The following is a 22659-nucleotide window of genomic DNA, read 5'->3' as shown; positions in this document are numbered from 1 at the left end:
GCTACTCCTTGAAAATGGGGAAGGGAGATTCTTGTTGTTATGGGGTCAGTGGGTGCTCAACCTTTAAAGGGTGACAAACATGGGTTGTGGCTGATTTGTGATGTCCCAGTGTAGCTTTGCAGCCCTTCCTTCTGCTTGGTGGGATTGCTGAAGTACTTCGTCTTCATCCACCACAGGAAAAGCAAAAAGGTGTTGGGATCTTAAAAATGACTTGTGTTCTGACTCTTGACTGACAACCCACCTGGAGGCTCAAAGGGTACCATGGCAAAAAGGCGAATGCTCTGCAGAAGTGTAATAAGAGAAAGAGGCTGCTGAGGAGGAACTGACTAACTAAACAGGTGCTGGAAACATGAATTTCAGTCCCTTGAACGCTGTTAGCTCTGCTTGTAATCAGGCATTAACCATCCTTAGGTCCGAAACCATCCTTAGGACCTTACTGATCTAGTTCTTGTGCAAATACTAGGCCTTATTATGAAAGATTCCTGCCTCATTTCTGAGAGGAATTGGACCTCACTTGATATTAAAATATTGTGGAGAGATTATAGATAGTACAAGGCAAGGTCAATCTAGTTCAGCATCCTGACTCTGGTAGGGAGTAGCAGTGAATGCCAGGGAAAGAGAGGAGCACAGGGCAAGTGTAGTGGTATTTCTCCAAAACAAATTCCCAACTTCCTGGCAGTCTCTACAGATGGAGCCTACCTATAGACATAGATAGATAGATAGATAGATAGATAGATAGATAGATAGATAGATAGATAGATAGATAGATAGATAGATAAGGAGTTCTTTGGGCTAAGAAATCATCAGAACTGACCCTTTGTCATGCAACCTCACTTGTGACAAATTAGCACTTTAAAAATGTCTGAAAATTTCCAACTGGCTTTAATAATGATTAATGAGGATTTCAGGAGGAGAGATGAAAAGGGAGAAAGAAAAAGACTCGCTCCACATTCTCCTTGCTATTATAAAAGGCAGCAGAGTATTTCAGGAATTTTCTCTTTTAAAGTAATGGTGTGTTGAATGTGGAACATTGAAGGCAATATTAATTGAGGGTAGTTGGGTTAAGGGCGTACAGAACAGACCTGGAGCATATTATGATGGTCAAACGTAGGGTAAAGCCTGAGAAGAACAGCCAGAACAGGACAGACAGACAAGGCTATAAGAGAGCAGAACTAGGAAAAGAGAAATGCCTGCATCCTCCTGCTACACTGAAGGTGTATGGAAAGGTTCAAAAAGAAGTTCAAAGCCCAGGTGGGATGGGACCCCCGAGAATATCCAGTCCCCTCCTGAAAGCCTGCTCTTCTTTTTGTCACCCCTTTGTCACTGCCCTTGGCAAACAGGAGGAGGAGAGGCATTTGGAAGGACTATGGATTAATAATGGAAAGAACGTTAGGGATGAGGAGAGCAACTAACTAAAGTCTGAAAGAGCACAAACAAAAGTCAGGGAAACCAGAGTAACTGATCTGTTGAAGGGCCAAGTCCCAGAGGGACGATCCCAAATTACTTTTGAGAGAGGAGACTGGTTTGGAGAGAAAAACACTATCTTAAGTTAGAAAGTAACATCGGAGGAAAATGTTATATGATGGATAAATAAAGTGCATAGAATTGCATTTGTTATGTATGGGCAGATGTCACTTTCCATTTAAATGGAAAGGCAATTTTTTTTTAATATATTTTGAGACTAAAGAAAGGGCAATGTTAATGGAGGAGTACTTGTGGTTATCAGCAATGATGTTTTGTTTTTCATATGGCCATCATTATCATAAAAGTAGCAGCTTTGCAAATTAAAGTTAAAGTGCTTTCCTCTAGCACTTTCTTGTTTCAGAAGCTCACATTACCAAACACTCATTTTTATTATATGGCTGGTATCTGTCTGCAAGATCTAGGAAAAGCTGAGTTGAAGGATCTACTGTCTGAATTAAGAGATGGTACAAAAATGAGGAGAGCGTATCCCCTTAACTTACTTTTCCCCTTCAAAGTATGAATAGGGAAGAGCAAACTCCTGAAACATAAAACTTAAAGACGACAGGGGAGCTATCTTTGAGAGTTTTTCCCAGAGGCAAATGTGTAAGAAAAATATATATATATAACTTAAACTGAGAGGCTGTCATTAAGGTCACACGTTTATATCAGTTATGTGTGTATTTTATGTACTTAGCTTTATAAGAAATGCTGTTCTTACTGCAATTAAATCACATAACATCTGAAAATAACTGGCTTTTCTCACTTTTATAATAACAGATAACAGCATACTGTAGTTTGAAAGCCCAGTCTTACTACACTTGCAAATATTTGTTTGGTAGTCTAATTGAGTGATTAGATAGTACCCTTACTACTATGGTATGAATTAATCTCCTTTTAGAAATAAAAAAAGTTCAGACTTTTAAGTGATTTAATAAAGAGATAACTAGCAACCTAAAAAAAAAAAAAAAAAAAAAAAAAGAAATCTCACGTTGGTGGTGTTAAATTTCCAGGGGGAAAAAAATAATGAGTCTTTATGTATTTGTGCTTTTATATACTGGCTTGAATGCTTTAGGGTAAGTAAGTAATCTCTTGATGTGCCTCAAAGCTGTTAGCTGTTTTGTTTCTCCATGGTAACAGGAGTATAAAGCAGTATGAGCATGTTACTGAAGTAGGCAGACATGACATTGTTTAGGAATGGGATTACATGTGAGGACTGCAGCTCTAGTGTGATTCTGAATGAGGGCATTTTCTAACACAGAGGTGCTGTGAATGTGTGCAGATGTGCTTATTTAAGGTAATGCTTAGGGATCCAAGAGAGGCGTAAAAGAATTTATCAATCTATGAAGCTTGCAGTGGTGAAAGGTATTATCAGATGATTAGGTCAATGAAGCTCTTCCAGAAATATGGCTCAACATGTGATGAGGCCTGTGCCAGATCAATGTCTAAACACAGGGCTCTGTCTGAGGTTCAGATGTGAGGACTTAATGATCTATCTTCTCTTTAAAACGTTTACATTCAAAACTAAAAAACAAATGTGGAGGTTGGACATGCTGATGACATCTAAATTAACACAGTTGTCTGTAAGCTTCAGTAGGTCATCTTGCAATATTAACTAGATGAACCCTGTTTACTTTTTGTTCCCACCTTGGCAGAATGGTATATATTGGGAGTACCTCAGCAGACGAGCTGAGATAGCTCTTTCATGAAGAAATAGGCAAAGGTAGTGATTTATATTGGTGCAACTTGGTCACACACTGACCTCTCCCTAGCACTGATGCACTCTTATCCTTCCCCCCCCCCCCCCCCCAAGATGACTCTGACTGACTAGACTAAGATAAATCTACTAACTTGCATTTATAGTACAGGAAAGGTTCTGGCAACCTTTTTCTCATCTGTACATATTGCATGAGGGAGCTCTCCCTGTCTCTGTTCCAACAAGCTGTTGTGGAGTGATGGGTTGAGCTAACCTTGCTGACTGAGTCATCTTTCCTCCGAATGGATCCAGCCTGACTGAGGACAGTCAGTGCAGTGTATGTGTATGTCATTGAAAGAGACTTTACTTGTGCAGTTAAAATAGGGTGACTTCCTCATCTCTCCTCCCTTCCTCTCGGTGCAGGTAAACATAATTTGTTCTAGTTCAGAAGGCCACGCGACCGAAGCATAAGGCAACTTCATGCCAAACAAACCTTCCCTTCTGTTATACTTCATAATGATTGATCTTCTAGTTGTTTGAATTGCCTTTTTTTTTTCCCTGCAAGTGAAAATTAGCTCTTTATCCAGGCTTTCTGTAAGGCAGCAGACTTGTAGATCAGTGCTGCTTTTCTGTTCACGTGAAACCCTCTCTGCTGTTTATTTCCAAGTAACTTCTGACCAATTTGGGAAAAACTCAACCACTGAGACCCCAAATTAATGCCGTGCAGAGAGAGAAAAAGAGGGAGAACTGAGCGGTGTTGGTGAGCTGATCGTCTCTGTGCTGAGCTCCAGACTAGTGCTTCTTGTGCGGTGGAGAGTTAATGCACTTGAAATCCCTTTTGTTAGCCCCGTGGCTTTGTTAGCCCCAGCCTGCTCCAGTTAAACATCAGGTCTATGCATGCCTCTTGCTGCTGCAGCCAGCCGAGAAAGGGGTATACAGCTCTGTGTTCGTCCTTACGTAACTGCGCTAACGAGGTTGCATCAGGGTAACTATTTCGAGTAGCAGTGTTCGCTTTCAAGCGCTTTATGCAATAAACTGCTCGGAGTAGGCCCGAGATGGGCGCCCGGGAGCGCGGGGAGGGCAGGCGCTGCCCTGCCTGCGAGGCTGCGACCTGAGAACAGGGCCGGGGCGGGGGATCGCGCTGCCCGGTAGGGCCGGGACCTCGTTCGGCTTTAATCCACGCCAGAGGTCGGAGAGAGGCCCGCTCGAGTGACACGGGGACTGACTGCCAGTCCCGAGTGGATTATTTTGCCGAAGGGGTGTACCGGAGAGGGGACAGCGGCCGCGCTTGCGGCCGCGCTTCCTGCCACCGCCTGCCCAACATGGCGCAGGCACAGCCGTGAGGCCGGAGCGGGGCGTTCCGCCAGGCAGAGCCGCTTTTCCCCCCCGCCTCGAAATCGGCTCCGCTGCCCGGCGGAGTGGCCGCGGTGGCGCCCGGCGCTCCACGCGTGACGGCGGCGGGCCCCGCGCGCGGAGCCGCTGCGCCGAGGTGGGTATTTACGGTACGGGCGCGCGCGGGCGGCCGGCCGTTACGGTAGCGGAGGGGAGGGGGAGGGGGGGAGGGACGACGTGCGCGGGGGCGGGGCGGGCAGTGCTGCGTGCTCGGCCCCGCGAGGCGCGTCTCCCTCGCGAGCTCGGTGAAAGGATTTGGCGCCAGGCGGGTCCGCTCTGCAGCTGCCGCAGCCGCACGAACCAGCCGCGCCACCCACCCACCGCCCTCCCGCCGGGGCCTCGACCCAGAGCCGCCGCCGTCCGCCCCAGCCCAGAGTCGCCCCCGCGCCGCCCAGGGATCGAGCCGCTGCCGCCGCCATGAGCTGCTCGCCCGTGAACGTGAAGAAGCTGAAGGTGTCGGAGCTGAAGGAGGAGCTGAAAAAGCGGCGCCTCTCCGACAAGGGCCTCAAGGCCGAGCTCATGGAGCGGCTCCAGGCCGCGCTAGACCAGGAGGAGGCCGGCGGGGGAGGCCCCGCCAGCAGCGCAGTTGAGCCTGGCAACGGCAGCATGGAGGGGGAGGCAGCCGAGAGCGGCGGGGGCGCCATGCAGCTCCACCAGGGGGGAGGCCCCGACCAGGCCGCGGCCTCCACCGCGGAGGACGACGACGAGGAAGGGCTGGAGGCCGCCGATGGCGACGCCATGGAGCTCGGCGAGGAGAACGGCGAGCGGATGGGGGCCGGGGGCGGCCCCATGGAAGAGGAGGCGGGCGGCGAGGAGGAGGAAGAGGAGGAGGAGGATGATGAGAACGGAGACGACCAGGGTTTCCAAGAGGGGGAGGACGAGCTCGCCGACGAGGAGGAGGCCGCGGCCGGGGACGCCAACGGGCACGGGGAGCAGCAGCCGCAGCAGCCCCAGCCCCAGCAGCAGCAGCAACCCCCGCCGCTCCTCCAGCCGCGAGGCGCCGCCAAGGAGGCCCCCGGCAAAAGCGCCGGCGGCGCCTCGGGGCCCCCGGCGGCGGCCCCCTCCGGCCCGGCGGGCCCCGCCAAGCAGCAGCAACAGAAGAAAGCGGAAGGCGGCGGTGGCGGCGGCCGCCCCGGGGCTCAGGCCGCCGGGGGTGAGTACGCGCGGCGGGAAAGGGGGGGGGGGAGGGAGGGGGGACGACGTTAATTCTCCCCCGGGAACCCCCGTCGCGGGGGATGGGGGGGGGGTGGGGGGTGGGCAATGGCCAGGAGGGCGGTTTCCGGGGCGCGCGCGGGAGGACGTTCGCGGCCGGCGCGAGAGCGACGGCGGCGCCTCCCCTGCGGGGGGGGAAGGTGGGGGGGGGGGGGGGGGGCTCCAGCGCCCCCCGCGCGGCACCGCGTGCTCCCTTCCAGGCGCTGCGCCGGGCCCCGCGGGCGGTGGGGGGCGGGGGTCCCGTGAGGGGCCGTCACGCCAGGCTGGAGGAGGAGGAGGGGCTGTTGGCGGGGGAGGGGGGGGGGGGCGGGGAAGGGGCCGCCGGGCCGTGGCGGGGGGAGGGGTGGCGGCGGAGGGGCCGCTGGGGCGCGCTGTATTGTGCTGAGGACCGCTCGGCGGCGTGACGTCACTTCCGGCCTGGGTGCCGCACGGGATGGCGCTGGGAAGGCCTGGTACAATGGAGGCGGGTGGGGGCGGAATCCCTTCCCTGCAGGCAGCCGGGCGGCCCCACGCGGGGTTCCCGCCCGGGCCGCCGCGCGCGGCCCGCCGAGAGGAGGCGCAGTCGTGCGGATCGCTCCTCCGTGTCCTTGCGAGCGGCCGGGAATGTCCTGCTTTGGGGGGGTGGGGGCGGGTCTCGCGTCGCTGGAGGTTTTTTCCTCCGGGAGGTGGGTTTTTTTGTGGTTTTTTGTTTGGTTGGTTGGGGTTTTTTTTGTTTGGTTGGGGTTTTTTTTTGCTTCGGAGCTGTCTGGCTTTTCTGTGGGGATCTTAACATCGAGGACGGTACCAGCTGCTGTGTGGTGTACTGGCTGCTTCTGTTGCGGATCAGAGATGAGTCTGATGAAAAAATTCGAGATACGGGTTTTTATCATAGCACAAATCAAAATTCTTCTTTAGGCTGCTATTGCTTTTCTCGTGCTGTAGGCTCTTTCAGTTTCCAAGGCTGGAACCACCGTCGCATCAGAGTTTATTCCCAATCAAAGGGTTGCTTTGGGTAGTTAAAATAGATCATTAATTCTTTTACAGGAGATACTAAAACGGAACAAAAACCTGGTGAGAAAAAGAGGGGAGTGAAGAGACCACGTGAAGACCATGGCCGTGGATATTTTGAATACATTGAAGAAAACAAGTACAGCAGGTAAACAGACTTCCAGTGCTGGGCAGCATTTTGTGAATGAGGAGGAGTGAGGTACAGAAATGCTTGTTTTGACACTGTGAAAATACATATCGTTTTAATCTCTTTCTTTGTTTTGTTAAGGGCCAAGTCTCCTCAACCACCTGTTGAAGAAGAAGATGAACATTTTGACGACACAGTGGTTTGTCTTGATACTTGTGAGTAAATGTGCTTTTCTTTACTCTGGAAAGATGTGGTGTTACACTTTTAATCTTAAAACCACACTTTCTGAAATATGGAATGAATACATTTGTTGACTTTCATTACCAAGAAGCTTATTAAAAAAAAAGAAACAGTGTTTCCACTTATGTTCAGTATACAAAAGAACAGAAGGGTATATCAGTCTTTATATTAGCAGCAATAAGCTTGGTTTTCCCATGAAATTGTGATATCATGCAGTTTTCTGAGCAAATTTTTAACAAAACTAATCTAGTATGAAAACTAAGCTGACCAAGTACAGAGTGAGCATAGAACACCGTAGAAACTGCTTGAGTTTCTGCTTAGAAACTACTGATTATGTAGTACATGAGGTTTTCACTTCAGAAAGTTCTGAGAGTCAATAGTTTAGGTGGTTACAGTAGTACAGTTAGTGGCGTGAGCTTCCTGCGTGACTTTCTGAGGCCCTGTTTATGTACCAACCAGTGAAGTATTTTTTCATGTTTTCTGATAAGTCTGGCAAAAAGATCAGGTAAGGCCTCCTGAAAAATCATGCATTCATGCAATCTGGGAGTTTGAGGTGGGGAATGATTTGAGCAGATGGGATGGTAGAGAGGATTGGTCAGAAGGGCATAGAAATTGACAAGTGCCTACAAATAGTGGGGGTTTTTGAGGCAGGTTATAGATGTTATTATTGTTGTGATGTATCATGACTGGGGCAAACATGACGTTTGTATTCTTGAAGGTAAGTACAAAGTCTTAGTGCAGGATTATGAAACTTGAAAAAGTCACGCTTGAGCTTGCTGGATTCTTAAAGTGACATGGAAAGAAAGCTTAAATTACAACGTTATCTCGCATATTTGCTAGTAGTTCCAGGTGTTTTTTTGCCCAAGAAATGTTTTGGAATGGAAGGAGGTACTAGTTTACAGCCACGTAAATGGCTGAATATGCCATCCTTAACATTTTGGTAATTAAATCTCAAGTTCCTAGATGTGAACCTGGTGAGTAGCCACCTTTGAGATTTTCTGATTTTTCCCAATAACTAAGTAGTAGCTACTTTTCATTATTATTTCTAGTAGAAAGTTTTGTTACTGGACAAACTTTGTGATTTAAAGTGTCAACAGACTGCTTGGAGATCAGAATCAAGCACAGCTTTAAGACTGAATTGTGTAACAACTTGGCACTCTCTTTTCTGGAGCATAATGATCCAGACATATAAGAGGTTTAGCACTCTTAAGTGCTTTTTATTACCTGTGTCTTACAAGGAAGCTGTAACTTCAAATTCTGTTTTCATTTGTTGTTCTAAAAGCCATCTACACAGGTGGGTTTCTTCAGTATGATTTTATTTGGTTTTCACGCAACAAATAAAATAACAGAAGTACCAAAGAGAAAACACTTGGACAACAAATGTAGTTGCAACTGGAGATGGCAGTAGCCAAACAAAACAAGATCTCCTACATATGTTAACAGTACTACAGGGAAGACTGCATTTTACTGTACTTGGGCAGCATGCAGATTTTATATCTGGGCAGAAGAACTCACTACTTGCTCATTTGGCTCCTTTCTTGTAACTTGGGAGTTTTTTCTATGGATTCCTTGCTCTGGGGAATTCAAGTGCTACGTCCTGCACTCACGTTACCATTCTGTGTTGTCTTTTTGAAAACTACTAGAAGATTAATTTGGAAGATCATTGTGTGTAGCTCTAAAGATGTCTGTAAAACAAACGTTCCATTTAAGTTCTTGGTGATGGGTGAATTCATAGTGCAGATTGTGTTTCTTAGGTGAAGTAGGTTCTCTCATCACATTCTGCGTGCTTAACCCATCTGCATTTGACTTAACTGACTTTATTTTAATTGGCTTAATCTTAATTGGACTTGCTAAATGACTATATTAACCGAAGACAGTATTACTTTCAGTACTTAAACTAAAATACTTGTGTTGCTATTTACTTCTCAGCTGCCCTTAGCTTTGAGTGTAAGGGGTAAGACAACTTCAAAAAAGGTATCTAGCAGGTAATGCGAAAAGCATGGTGCAGGTTCCTTTGCTCTGTATTTATGGAAATAGGTAACTGACAAAAATGGTTCAAATAGATGAGCTGAAATTCAGGTTTTGAAGCAGATGGAAAAAATAAAGGAAACTTGATGACATCTTCATGATGGCATCTTGAAAATTACTCTTATTAGCTAGCTTTTCCTAAGATTTTTGGCTAAGCTTCAGCCTGCAGCTCTATCTAGGCATGCATTCAGTTGCTTTCCTGAAAGATGCTGAGTACTTGCTGGCAGTTTGTCTTGAAAATCACCTTTAATGCATAAAACTGGACAACTGTACTTTATTTTGTAATAAGAGTAAACAGAATGATTTTTATGTTAACAGATAACTGTGACCTGCATTTTAAAATCTCGAGAGACCGGTTTAGTGCTTCCTCTCTAACCATGGAAAGCTTTGCTTTCCTCTGGGCTGGAGGGAGAGCCTCCTATGGAGTTTCTAAAGGCAAAGTCTGCTTTGAGATGAAGGTGAGTTAAACTGATGTTTTATGGGAGACTGTTTTGCATGCATAAATACAATATTTTTGTACTTGTCAGGTTTTTTGTACTTAGTTAAAGCTAATTCAAGTGAACAGAATTTTCAGAAGGCCTTCTCTTATGAGCCTGTGATATGATTCTTGATAAGAGATGGCTCAATTTTCAAAACTGCTTCCTCTTTAATAAGATCTTCCGTTTAACAGGAAAAAAAAAAAGCAGCTTGCATTTGCCCTGAATGTGTAATTTCTGGTCTCACTTTTGAACCAAGAATTTTATTTGGCACCTCATGCATCAAAGCTTGAAGCATTTTGATACTTGCTAGTCAGAAGTTTACTGGTACTTTCTGAAGATTATGGAAAGCTTGACTTGTTTTTTGAAAAGGAATATAAATTATCCCAGCAGTCCTTTTTTGTGTTCCTACTCAGTCTGAGTTTGACCTGCTGTAAGCAGGGATTTGGGTTAGATGACCTCCAGAAGTCCCTTCCAGCCTGCATAATTCTGACTTGTGTGTGCAGTGAATGTAAATATTTAGCAGGTACTTCAATTTTGAGAGCAAGACTTCTCCTGAAGGGTAAGAACAGCAAAGAACAATCAGCCTTGTAATAAACAGATATCTGCAACTTGTTGACAAAAGAATAATGGGAGGCACAAAGCTTGCTGTTTTTATTTTGACTTAGCAATGTGAAAGCCTTTTTTTTGCATATGTTGTACCTGTGTATATAAACACTGTTCTCTTCCTCTAGTACTTTAAATGTAACCACTACCATGAGGAGAGAGTAGTGATCCCATTCTCCATGCCCTTGCACTGAGTGATTTCTCTGTCTGTTGGTACCTATAACTTTGGAAGGCCAATGAAGTAAACTTGATGTCAGTATTTATTGCCCTGTGCACTTTGAAATCAGTTTCACCTCAGTTGCCTGACTCGAATAGTTGTGGAAACTGGTAGGATACTGATCAGTTTTTCACTTTAGTTTGGTGAAGTTTGTAAAGGCGGTTAGAAAACAGCTGATTGCCTACAGATTCCAGTACTTTTCGGTGGGTTTTTTTAAGTCTGATTATGTTGTTTGGAAGCTGGCAACTTGCCCAGGAAGTCTGCTTACTGTAGAAAGGAATGAGTGTAATATTTTCCCTAGTCTATGTAATAAAGAATTTTTTTATCCATTACCACATTTTATGGGCAAAGTAATTTACTGTTAATCCCAACATTATGGCAATTATTTAAAAAAAAAAAATACACATCTTGTTTATGATTTTAATACAGTGTCAAAAGGATTAAGGCTTTTGGCTAGTGAGAGGGACTGCTATGAATTTAGGCGCTTGGAAGGTGTGTGGTATCTTGCATCTTCATTGCTCAGCCAGAAGTACCTATTTAGTGATTGGGTTGTGATTTCACACAATTAAGCATGTTTTGATTTTGCAGAAGGTGACTACTCGGACTTAGCAAAGATATAACCAGAGTGTAAAGGTTCCAGATGTTACCTTTGTTTTTCTGTCTTGTTAGTGTCTAATAAATACTGCATACTCTTTAACAAATAATTTAAAAATAGGTTACAGAAAAGATTCCTGTTAAACACCTGTATACAAAAGACATTGACATACATGAAGTGCGAGTTGGCTGGTCACTGAACACAAGTGGAATGTTGCTTGGTAAGACTTAAAACATTTGATTACTTTTGTATTATCCATTGTAACATGGTTGAAGTTTCAAGTCATTTTTTCTTAAACAGATGGGAAAAGCTTAGTGATCGTAGTCCCTGTGTTCTGAAAAGTGGTCTTGAATCATTCACTGGACATGTCCCTTTATTATTGGGACCAAATAAAGTTGTTAAGTATTCAGGCCTGTAAGGATTACATGATTTGAGAGTTAATTCTTTCAGGTGGTCAGGTATGGGTTGTGGAGAACATTCTTGAAGACCTCACAAGATTAGGATGTCTCCTTTTTGTGTAGTGTCATAAATAGGAACACGGTTTCTTGGATATTTTTTTTGGAAGGATGAGGGATGGTGTAAGATATAACCAACGAAGAAAAATCACTGGATAACTACATTATCATTCTTTTGGCTTGGGAGGAGAATCCTCATTTCTGAAAGTAGCTAGGAAGAAGGAAGCACAGCTTCATCAGTTAGATGGGAACTGATCATAATGGTATTTGTAACTAATACCTGCTACTGAGACATGTCTTTGTGGGAAATATGTATGGATTGGTATGTTCTGACATCAACAGCAGCTTTCTAGTTAAGTACTTAAGTTCCACATGAGTCCTTATGTTTGACACTTCCTGTTAGCTTGTTCCTTACAGCTTGATCCTCAGCTGTTGCGTAGGCTGAATGTCTGCTAAACTCCCCTTAAAATGGGGAGGGGTAAGTGCTACTGGAGACTAAAGTCAGAAGGCATTTCTGACTTAACTACAGTACAGGTATACCGGTGCATAATTAGGTCTTCACAGTTTAAAAATACTTGCTTTTGTCTTTATCTAGCAGTTCAGCTTTATGTCAACATGAATCTGGAACCACCAGCATAAGATTCTTAAAACTGGGGTGGGGGGAAACATTGCTGTTCCATCTCAAGTGAGAGTAGTTTGAGTACAAGAATGAGACATAGCTGTTTGGGTGTCATAGCTTGTTTTGGCGTTAATGGGAACATTTTGAACAGCAGCTTAACTTAAGTAGAAATAAAATCACTTTATAGCTAAAAGGTTAGGTGAAAAGTGTCTGGTTTTAATAAATTCAAATTATTTCTTCAGGGGAAGAAGAATTTTCTTACGGATATTCTCTAAAAGGAATAAAGACCTGCAATTGTGAGACTGAAGACTTTGGGGAGAAGTTTGATGAAAATGATGTGATTGGATGTTTTGCTGTAAGTTTTCACTTGCACTTTTTTTTTAGGAAAAACATCCTTGGGTTTTGAGACTGCTTTGTGAGATGCAGTGAACCAAATACAGAAAAACTTGAAGCAAGACAAATTGTTTAACATAGGAAGGAGGTAGAAATAGTAGGTATTAGTAACAGTGATAAGATTCCATATTCACAAAGGTCTTCAAAGCCTTTAAAAAAAATAATTCCGAAATGAGACGGTCATTGACAGTAACTCATTTTAAGATAAAACTTCCAAGTAGTTCCTTTATGATATAACAGCGTTATAGAAGTTGAGTGAATATAGTCAATATAGTGAAATGAGTAATACGATATAATTCATAATATAGTTTTATCCAAACTAATGCTTTGTTTGAAAACCAGAATTTTGATGGTGATGAAGTGGAACTCTCATATTCAAAGAATGGACAAGAGCTTGGTGTTGCATTCAAAATAAGTAAAGAAGTTCTTGATGGGCGGCCACTCTTCCCACATGTTCTCTGCCATAACTGTGCAGTTGAGTTCAACTTTGGTCAGAAGGAGGAACCGTACTTCCCTGTACCTGAAGAGTATACCTTCATCCAGAAGGTCCCCCTGGAGGATAGGGTCCGAGGACCAAAGGGACCTGAGCAAAAGAAAGACTGTGAGGTGAGTTTCCTGTTGATAATCTTGTTGTGGTGTTTAGGCAGACTATTACACAACTCTGACCTTTATGTTTGGGGGCTTTAATACTTGATATCCCATGACTCTTCACACTCCTCCCACCCCTGACACCCTCATGCCCCTCACTCAGTTGCTATTAGGCTTGCTGGTCTAAATTGCGTATTAAAGAAAATCTGTGAGCTAGTATCTCAAGTGTAGAACCTGTCCTCGTAGGTGGTGATGATGATTGGCTTGCCTGGTGCTGGCAAGACTACATGGGTTACCAAACATGCAGCAGCAAATCCTGGGAAATACAACATTCTTGGGACAAATACTATTATGGACAAAATGATGGTAAGTGATAATATGACCTTTTATTTGTTGATATGTTAAAGACTTGCTGTAAATCCAAGTCTTTGTCTGCCATGGGCTTCTCTTGTATCAAGGAACCGGCTACTCGTTAGCTAGTGACCATTAAAGACATTTATCTTGCTGAGCGGCTACTCACACATGGCATAGCAGGATTTTGAAGCTTTTTGTTGTGCTATGTAAGAAATAATAACTGTTGTTGACTATTTAAGTATTTCTATTTTTCTTTGTATCACAGTCCTCAGAACAGATCATGTAGCTCTGAATTAGTGATGTGATGAGTATACCTTACATTCAGCTGTATTGATTCACGTATAGTCTTTGTTTATAAAGCTCTATGTCTAATGGAGGCTTTGGGAATTTCAGTTATGAGTTTGTAGCCGTGGCCTTGAATTCAACAACCCTTGAAGCGAAGTGTAAAGCATTTTGCAAAGAAAAATGTCAGCCACGTGTCTTGGGACTACTTTAACTCTGGGCGATCTCTCTGTAGGTTGCAGGTTTTAAGCGGCAGATGGCGGACACTGGAAAACTTAACACGCTGTTGCAGAGAGCTCCACAGTGTCTTGGAAAGTTCATTGAGATTGCAGCTCGTAAGAAGCGGAATTTCATTTTGGATCAGGTAGAAGCTTCAGTGAAAAATGGTTAAGAAAATTTAAATGGTTATAGACTGTAGTGCAGTAATTAAATGGGATTAAAGTTACATTGTAATAGCAGTTGTTTCACTTACTACTCGTTCAGGGGACACAAAGTTGAGATATTACTACAAATGCTTGTCTGAACTTCTGGATTTATGGGATGTGGGAGGAATAGTGTTGTAACACGTGGATATGAGCTTGTAACTTTGCATTATGCAGCATCTTTATGTCCAGTTATTTGTAAACTTCGTTGCAAACTCTTGTAGAGGTGAAGTCTATACACCATAAGTTGACTTCCTTAACTCTTACAATGACAGCTACGTGTAGTAAGTTACTGCATTTTTTTCAGACAAATGTGTCTGCAGCTGCGCAGAGGAGAAAAATGTGCCTGTTTGCAGGCTTCCAGCGCAAAGCAGTTGTTGTTTGCCCAAAAGATGAAGACTACAAGCAAAGAACACAAAAGAAGGCAGAGGTGGAGGGAAAAGATCTTCCAGAGCATGCAGTTCTCAAAATGAAAGGCATGGAACATAATCCTATACTGTGTTTTAGGATGCTGAGTATCTGTTTAAAGGATTAAGTAAACGTGAAGTCTAAAAAAATCACTTTATCTTAAACAGTTGTACTTAAACAAAACTGGAAGACTATTGTAACTTGTAGGACAACACTATATTGTGTTCCCTCTGCTGCAGTCCTTAACACTACTCAGTTATGCTGATATGCTTCATGCAGATGCACAAAGCTGTCTTGGCATAAAGTGCCCTATATAAGTGACGTATTTGGCAGAAACTGGTGTTCTGAGTGGAGGCTTCTAAAAGAAAAAAAAAGATATAGGCAGAATGTTTTCAAGGTTTGGAACAGTACTGGCAACTCCATGAAGACCTGTTTATTTCTTTTGTCACTGTTATATTTCTTAAACGCTCAAATTATGTAATTTTGTCCCTATGCCGAGGGAACGCAGTGGGTGGGAGGAAGAATGGGAGAAAGGTGGTTAAGTTACGGCTTTGATTGTAGATGCTGAATACTCAGTGTTTTTGCAATTATAGGGAACTTCACACTGCCAGAGGTAGCAGAATGTTTTGATGAAATAATCTATGTAGAGTTGCAAAAAGAAGAAGCTCAGAAGCTTTTGGAACAATATAAAGAAGAAAGTAAGAAATCTCTTCCACCGGAGAAGAAACAGAACACTGGCTCTAAGAAGAATAAGAAGAGCAATAAAAATCAGTTTAATAGGGGTCAGAGAGGTCGTGGAGGATTCAACATGCGGGGCAACTTCAGAGGAGGAGGTGAGCCTAGAAATAAGCCTGTAAATTTTGGAGGTCGCTGCTGAGGAAGAAGAAAAATGCTTGTAGTACTTGCGTTGCATTTATTATGTAGTGGGAACCTTGATTTCAACTTCAGCAAGTTTCCTGTATTAGCGGAAAGTTAATTGTCCAACTTCAAAAGCAAGGATTGCCAAAATCCTGGATTACACTGTTCATGTGGTTTGAGGCACAACTTTAGATTTTATTTTTTTAAGGTAGGTTTGGTGTTCACTTGTGTTACAGACTGTATTGGGGAGTTAGTGCGTGGTTAAATTACCTGTATTGACTATGACCAGGTGACTTAATCTTTGCACTGAAAGTTTTGCACTGAGTTTGGACATCTTATTTCTAAACGTCGTTATTTTGAACAATAATCATCATGTAAGAAATACTTAAGACTGAACAATTACTTGATTGAAGTAACTCTCTCCCTGCAGTTCCTGGCAATCGTGGTGGATACAACAGGAGGGGAGGCAACATGCCTCAGCGAGGTGGTGGAGGTGGTGGTGGTGGTGGTGGCAGCAGCGGTGCAATTGGCTACCCATATCCTCGTGGCCCTGTCTTTCCAAGCAGAGGTGGCTACTCAAACAGAGGAAACTATAACAGAGGTGGAATGCCCAACAGGGGAAACTACAACCAGGTGATGTTTTTGGGGTGATTTATTAGCTGAGCCTACAGTACTTTGGATGATGTTTGAAAGGCAGAAGTTATGATGCTGGTGTGGGGGTTCCATGTCAAGACTGTACCTCTGTCCTATTACAGGTGAAGATTTTTAGGGCGTGTGTGAAGGCTTGGAACCCTCCTGCCCACCTTCCGCAGAGTAGTAAACGTTGTTTGGCCTTAGGGTCAAGGTGTACCTTTATCAAGTGTTTAGGGAACTTTCTGGAAATAGCTCTGGGGAGAGTCTTCGTTTTGATGTCTGATACCAAACACAACCAGTAAGGACATGTTAGCCTAGGTCTTAACTGATGGAGTATCAGTGGAAGTATTGGAAAACAGAATTTGGATTACTGAAGAGCCAGCAGATGGAGCCCATGCAAGTAAACATGGGTCAGGTTTGTCTAATACTGACAAACGGGGGAAACACAGTATTTTATCTACTAGTATCAAGGTCTCTTCTTTTTGTACTGTAACTTTTATTTGAAGTTTTGTGGACTAGCTCTTCTATTTCGAGTTGTATGACCCATATCCTTTTGTCTGATCAGATAACACATCCTTGTAGCAACCACAGCCTCTCCTAACTAAAAATAGGCAAGCTCTTGTATTTTTAGTTGTCCTGGTGCAGTTTAGCAGCTGGAAATAGAGTGAGTCAAAACTGGATTAGCCAGCCTTCCAGACCACTGGCAACAACAGTTTGAACTGGCTTATGACTGGCTTATTAATTCTCATGTTCTTGGCCCATGTTTAAGAAGCTGTTGGCTTGGAGAGGGGGGGGGGTTTGGTATGCTGGTGTTTTTCAGGGAGGTTTTTTGTTAGTTTTTCTAACCTATGCCTGATACCTTGTGAAAAATTCTATGTGGTATGTGATATTTTGGTGGTAATAGAAAAACTGGTATTAGTACAATTCTGAAAAATCTGTATAGATGAAGTAGTTAAAAAAACTGTTGTCTTTTTGCAGAACTTCAGAGGAAGGGGAAATAATCGTGGCTACAAAAACCAATCTCAGGGCTACAACCAGTGGCAGCAGGGTGTAAGTAGTAGTAACTTTACCTTTTCACTGATGGTTAACTTGAATGTTTCAAAACACTGTCTGAAATAATTAAGATGTGTAATCAAAACTGGATAGCAAAATCTCTTTATGCAAGGTAATATCCCTATAAATAGTTTTCTGTGCAAAACTTAATCTGGCTTGATGGTCTTGATATATCAAATATCAACTAGGGCTTATTGGTCTTAATGGTATGTAGTATTTGGCTTCACATTACTACTGCGAAGTGAACTTAAGTGTCTTCAGTTGTTCAGGAACTTGCTGCTATTTGAGAGGACTTTTAATCTCGGGTTCCAGGAGAACTAGATGTTTGTTAAAGACTTTATTTTTCTGTAAGAAATGTAACCATTATGTGATTACAGATCAAAATTAACTATTTATCCATTTATTGCAGCAATTCTGGGGTCAGAAGCCATGGAGTCAGCATTATCACCAAGGATATTATTGAATACCCAAATAAATGAACTGATACATATTTCTCCAAAACCTTCACAAGAAGTCGACTGTTTTCTTTAGTAGGCTAACTTTTTAAACATTCCACAAGAGGAAGTGCCTGCGGGTTCCTTTTTTAGAAGCTTTGTGGGTTGATTTTTTTCTTTTCTTTTTTTGTACATTTTTAATTGCAGTTTTAAAGTGATTCGTAAGAGAACCTCAGCATTGTGCACGATAAGAGAATGTGTCAGTATTTCAGGGTTCTACATTTTATCTGTAAAATGTGACTTTTTTTTTACCACAACAAAAGTAAAACGTTGCTTTGTACCTGGTGTCTTTTTATTAAAGAATTTTCTCCTTTTTCCCCATCCCCCAATTTCTAAGAAACAGTCGTGAGTCATGTCACAATACGATAGAAATGTTTAGCAACCAGATTCGTACGGGGGGTCCTTAGTAGCCCTCATTAAATACCATAAGATCATGTAAAGCTCCATATTACACTCCATCCTCTCTATGAAGCTTCTGGGTGGGGAGGGAAGGAGGGGAGGTAAAAGTTTCTGGCAATAACTAGGACTTTTTTGTAACATTTGGAGCTCAATAAGATGTTTGGGGGCAAAGAGGAAACCTGGGGCTCAGTAGTGAAGGTGGAGTGTATGTAGAAGCTCTTAAAGTTGTAAAACTTGGTTGCATTATTTGTGGAGGCTCAAACTTGTGAAGGTACAACACCATAATTTCTTTTCCATTTGTTCTGCATTTTGATTCTGAAAAGAAGCTGGCTTTGCCCATTTCTTATTAAACAAAACTTGTTGTAAATCCAGTTGTCTAATGGGATCTATATGAAGTTAGCTGTGTGTCTGTATAACTCTTTCCCCACAAAATACTGTATACCTAGTGTGCTTGTAGTAGTTACTCCACCATTTTGTAAGCTAATGAAACTGTGAGTCACCCATTTTATATCTAATTTTTAATCATGTCAATTCTCAAATGGGTGTATCTCCTCAGCCTGCTGATTCCTTTTCTCTTTGAAGAAAGTGGGTGGAGAAATCTAACTCTAGACGTTTGTTTGCAATAAAATAAGTTCATTTTACTCTTGTTTTGGGATTGTTGCCATCAAGGTCTAAAATCCCTTTAAGGCTATAAAGAGGAAGAGAATGTATGAAAGCGATGATGTTGGACAGTTTTAAACTCATTACTGTGTACATGCTGAAATACTTAATGTTTCTTTAAAAATCTAAACTGGTGGTTGCTCTGTTAGAGATATATCACGTGTGTATTCTCACAATTTAACATGGTTATGTGTATAGGGCAAAAGTCTTTTGAGTTGCGCTTGCATTATGTAAATCCACTTAACCTATTTATTGTAAAATAGACGTTAGGGAAGGAGTGGGGGAAGAAACTGGACAGGGAATAGGAGAGGAGGGTTGTCATGGAGAACGAATCCTGGAGTCGAACAGAGCGCTTCAATTTGTTTTAACCGCTGTTTTGTTCAGATTTACTACGCTTTTGTAAAATTGTAGTGGCGATGTTAGCTAATAATTTCCTTGCATTTTAATGCCGTAAGACAGGGGAGAGACAGAACTGTCCTAAGTCGGACTCGTGGTGTGCGTGTGAAAACACATGTTGCTGCCGGCATCTGGGCGTCGGGATTTGCCTGCCGAGTTCGTGGCAGCGTACAGACTAGCAGAGGCTTTACCAGCAGCAGCCTAGACCTAGAGTCGGTGTAGTGTGCTTGAAACTTTTCTCAAATGTTAGTCAATTTCTAATAGTCTTCAGAAGTAAAGATTAAAGTTGTGTTGCTCTTCTAGCCTTTATAGCAGATGACATTGCATATTGACATTAAACATTGACAGCACCACCTCCTTGTTAATATTGCTTTAAATCATCCCTTTACTTTCAATGAGAAGAATGTCAACTGTCTTTAAAGAAACACTATTTAATGAACTAGAAGTGTGGGGAATCTAAACCCAGATCTGTTTTGCTGAAATGGAATTTTCTTAAGACTTGCAAAAAAAAAAAAAGTTTAGTGTAACGAAAGTCCCATCTCCCTTTTACCCTCCTCACAAGAACTAACACTTTGTATGGAGTGCTGATCCTTTGCTTATTTTGGTACTCTATAAAATTATATAGTCTTAAATACAAGAGCTTACACTTACTATGTGGTTGTAAAGCTTGTATTTTAATTCAGAAGTCTGGGATGTTTTGTTTTCAATTCTTCCATGTATGGTGTTCAAAACAAAAAAAAAAGGTACACATGAGGAAATGCTTCAACTGTCTTAAACTCGAGAGAGGACTATGTTTCTACTGAAAATACTCTATATGAAAAAAGGCTGTTTTGTTAAGTTCAGTGATGCATGTGCTGCCTGTGTTGTGAGCTACAGCATTCAAAAAAAGCTCCGACATGGGCACCCGAGGCATGTGCAGTTCAGAAAGGGGATACAGAAGTCCAAATCCTTCCCCACTCTTATCACAGTGGAGTGGAGACCAGCCCTTGTGTGAGGCTGTACCCATGAAGGAGAGACACTCCCTCAATTTATCTTCGCTCCAGTTATTCCTGGAGGAGGAGTTTATTTTGCCATATGAAAAGGGTTTGGGTAGAAAAGCCATTACCCAGAAAATTGCTACTATTAAAACACTTAAATGTGCAGTTTGTGTTCAAAAAAAGGCAATAGAAAAGCTAGCTGGTGGCTACAGAGAGGTGAGGAAAGCACAGCTGTGTGTTGCCAAAAAGAGAGGGCTGAGCCACCTGTTCATTGACTTCTCCCTGTGGATAAGGACTTGCCTACCTGAGGGAAAGTACAGCGTGACAGCAGACGCGCTGCCGGCAGTCGTGCAGATTGTCGTGATACGCAACGTGGGTTTGGGGTTTGTGTGCGTTGGGCGTTTTTTTCTACAGTACAAACTGGGTTTGTTTTTTTCCAATGAAGGGTTATTTTTTAATGCAGTCCAAACCTGGGGAGCCTCGGAGCTGGTTCAGTAGCAGCAGAAATGTGGTGTGTGCTGTCTGTGCAGCTGTGGGCAGCAGTAGCAGTAACATGCTGCTGGTGGTACTCTCCTTGCAGCGCTGACTGCTGAAGGTGCATACATCTAGCAGCCACCCTGCATTGCATGATGGGTCCATGTGTGCTTAGCTGCAGGCTGAAGGCAGGTCTATGCTGGGTATCTCGGGAGGAAGTTCTCACTTAAAAAAATACTCCCAGTTGTATTTCTGGCTTTGCTAGTAAGTCGCTAGGTTACATGCGGTGTAAATGGAGGTGCTTCCCCGATGCACCTTGGTATTGGGAAGGGGCTGTGTCCTGGGTGCTCTGAGAACACATGGACTCTTCATAAATGGGCTCTCACGTGTGGGACATCAAGGCCTGCCTGGCTTTTGTTCTGGGGTGCCTCATGAGTTTTGGTTTTGTCCCTAAACCCCAGCTCTGCTGTCATAAGCCATCCCTTCTGGTGTGCTGCACTGCTCCTGTGCTGCATGGGGAGTACTCGGCAATGCTGGGGTGTGTGTGTAGGAGCTCAATATAAATGGGACCTCTACACAAGTTCTTATTGCAGAATAATTCTTCCATCAGTGAAGAACTTTTTAGAAGTTCTGCCTGATTTTTCTGATAGCAGAATGAATTAAACCTGTGTTCTGGCAATGCCATGTGCAGTCCATACCACTTGCATAAAATAAATTTTCTTCTTCATGGTGTAAGCCACTTTTTTTTTTTTAAATCTCTTACAACATTCTTGACCTATTTTTAATAGAAACAGGTGATGAAGTCGTCTTTTTAAGATTCAGAGGTTTCCTTATTCATGACCTTTTAGAAAACTAGGCCAGCGCTTTCTAAAAGCGCAACCTCAGACTAAGCCACGAGAAACCAAACTGAGCTACAGAGAGACACGAGATACTTCAATACTTCTGTAGATGATTCACTGCCAGGGGTGGGACTCTTCCAAAGGGAAGCAGCATGCAGGTACTGTAATTGCGAACTAGTAAGGCAGGAGTAAGTACGGCCGGAGCCGTCTCAGCCAGCCTGAAGTGCTGTGGAGGATGTGGAGAGTGAGAGCTCCAGGATGTCAGAAAAAGCTGCTGAGAGGAAAGCGGAAATTCCTATGAGCAGCGTGGTAACGCCGGTGTGAACAAACCGGCTGCGGCCAAGTTAGAGCAGCACCTGGCTCTTGTCACGCACAATTCCCCCCTTCCACAAAGCCAGCCCGTGTAGGCAGAGGGAGCAGGGAGGCCTCTCTCCGCTTTAACAGCAGATCAGGAATTAGTTTCGCGTAGCTTTTCTCCCTCGCTCACTCGGTGAGCGAGGCGCGAGCTGTCTCCTGCGGTGCAGCGGGCCTCTCCCGAGCTGGCTGTTGCACGGAATCGGCTGAAATCGGGACTTGGCTGGCGGACTAAAGACTTAGTTTGTCTTTCTGCCAGCACTGGGAGCGGCAGGAAGAGTCAGCAGTGAATCAATTGCTGCGTAAATTTGGCTGTAGCCTCGAGATGCTAAATGCTTGACATATTGTCAACATCAAAAGAGAAGAAAACAAAGACAAATGTAAAAAAACTTGTAATACAATTACTTATGTGGGTGACTTGATACACAGGCGTTACTTTAGAGCAAGTTTTTTCTTCTCTTTTCTGGTTTAGTAGACAACCTCTGACCTCAGAGTAATTTTGGTCCTAAAAGTTACTGAAATCGAAACTATGGGTAAGACAGCTCAGCCACTTTTTCCCTCAAACTTTTTCACGCTCAGAAAAATTTTTCCACTTGGTAGTCAAGGGCAGATGCAGTGCACGCTGAGTAATGATTCAGGGATCTGCTGCCTGGTCAGCGCACAAGGATTGAAAAGGCACTTGTTTTCCTCAGTGTTACTTCTCCCTTAGCTGGGATCAGAGGGCTGCTTACTGAGACACATCTGGTAACTAATCTGGCATAAAAGTGCAAGTACGTGTCTTCTGCCCTGAGCGTGGCCTTCATTTAAGTCACATCAGCCAACATTAACTCTTCTGCCACTCTGTGCTTCAGAGCTTTCCCTCCACGTTCCAACAAAAACTGATTTGCCTTAGACATGGGAAGGTCTGTGCTGGCAAGGAGCACTGATGGAGCACAGAGTTCTGAAATGGTGCTGATGCTCAAGA

General features: G+C 43.5%; 1 protein-coding gene across 3 annotated transcripts; it reads left to right on the top strand.

The window, feature by feature from the left end:
- Positions 1 to 4920: 4920 nt before the first annotated feature.
- HNRNPU (heterogeneous nuclear ribonucleoprotein U) lies at positions 4921 to 18636 on the top strand. Of its 3 annotated transcripts, none has more exons than XM_086631598.1 (14): positions 4921 to 5666; positions 6788 to 6896; positions 7017 to 7090; positions 9462 to 9601; positions 11158 to 11257; positions 12354 to 12466; positions 12847 to 13110; positions 13339 to 13458; positions 13964 to 14092; positions 14458 to 14626; positions 15152 to 15391; positions 15847 to 16049; positions 17028 to 17099; positions 17512 to 18636. In XM_086631598.1, the coding sequence occupies exons 1-14, from the start codon at positions 4967 to 4969 to the stop codon at positions 17563 to 17565; spliced, it is 2487 nt and encodes an 828-aa protein (XP_086487724.1). In that variant the 5' UTR covers positions 4921 to 4966; the 3' UTR covers positions 17566 to 18636. The 3 variants fall into 3 exon arrangements, with proteins under 3 accessions (XP_086487724.1, XP_086487723.1, XP_086487722.1); XM_086631597.1 differs by having other exon boundaries at positions 4921 to 5702; XM_086631596.1 differs by having other exon boundaries at positions 4921 to 5702; positions 6785 to 6896.
- The last annotated feature ends 4023 nt before the right edge of the window (positions 18637 to 22659 follow it).

The sequence above is a fragment of the Tauraco erythrolophus genome, chromosome 2 (genome assembly GCF_009769465.1).
Source record: "Tauraco erythrolophus isolate bTauEry1 chromosome 2, bTauEry1.pri, whole genome shotgun sequence".
Classification (NCBI taxonomy): domain Eukaryota; kingdom Metazoa; phylum Chordata; class Aves; order Musophagiformes; family Musophagidae; genus Tauraco; species Tauraco erythrolophus.
This window is presented reverse-complemented; position numbering and strand designations above follow the sequence as displayed.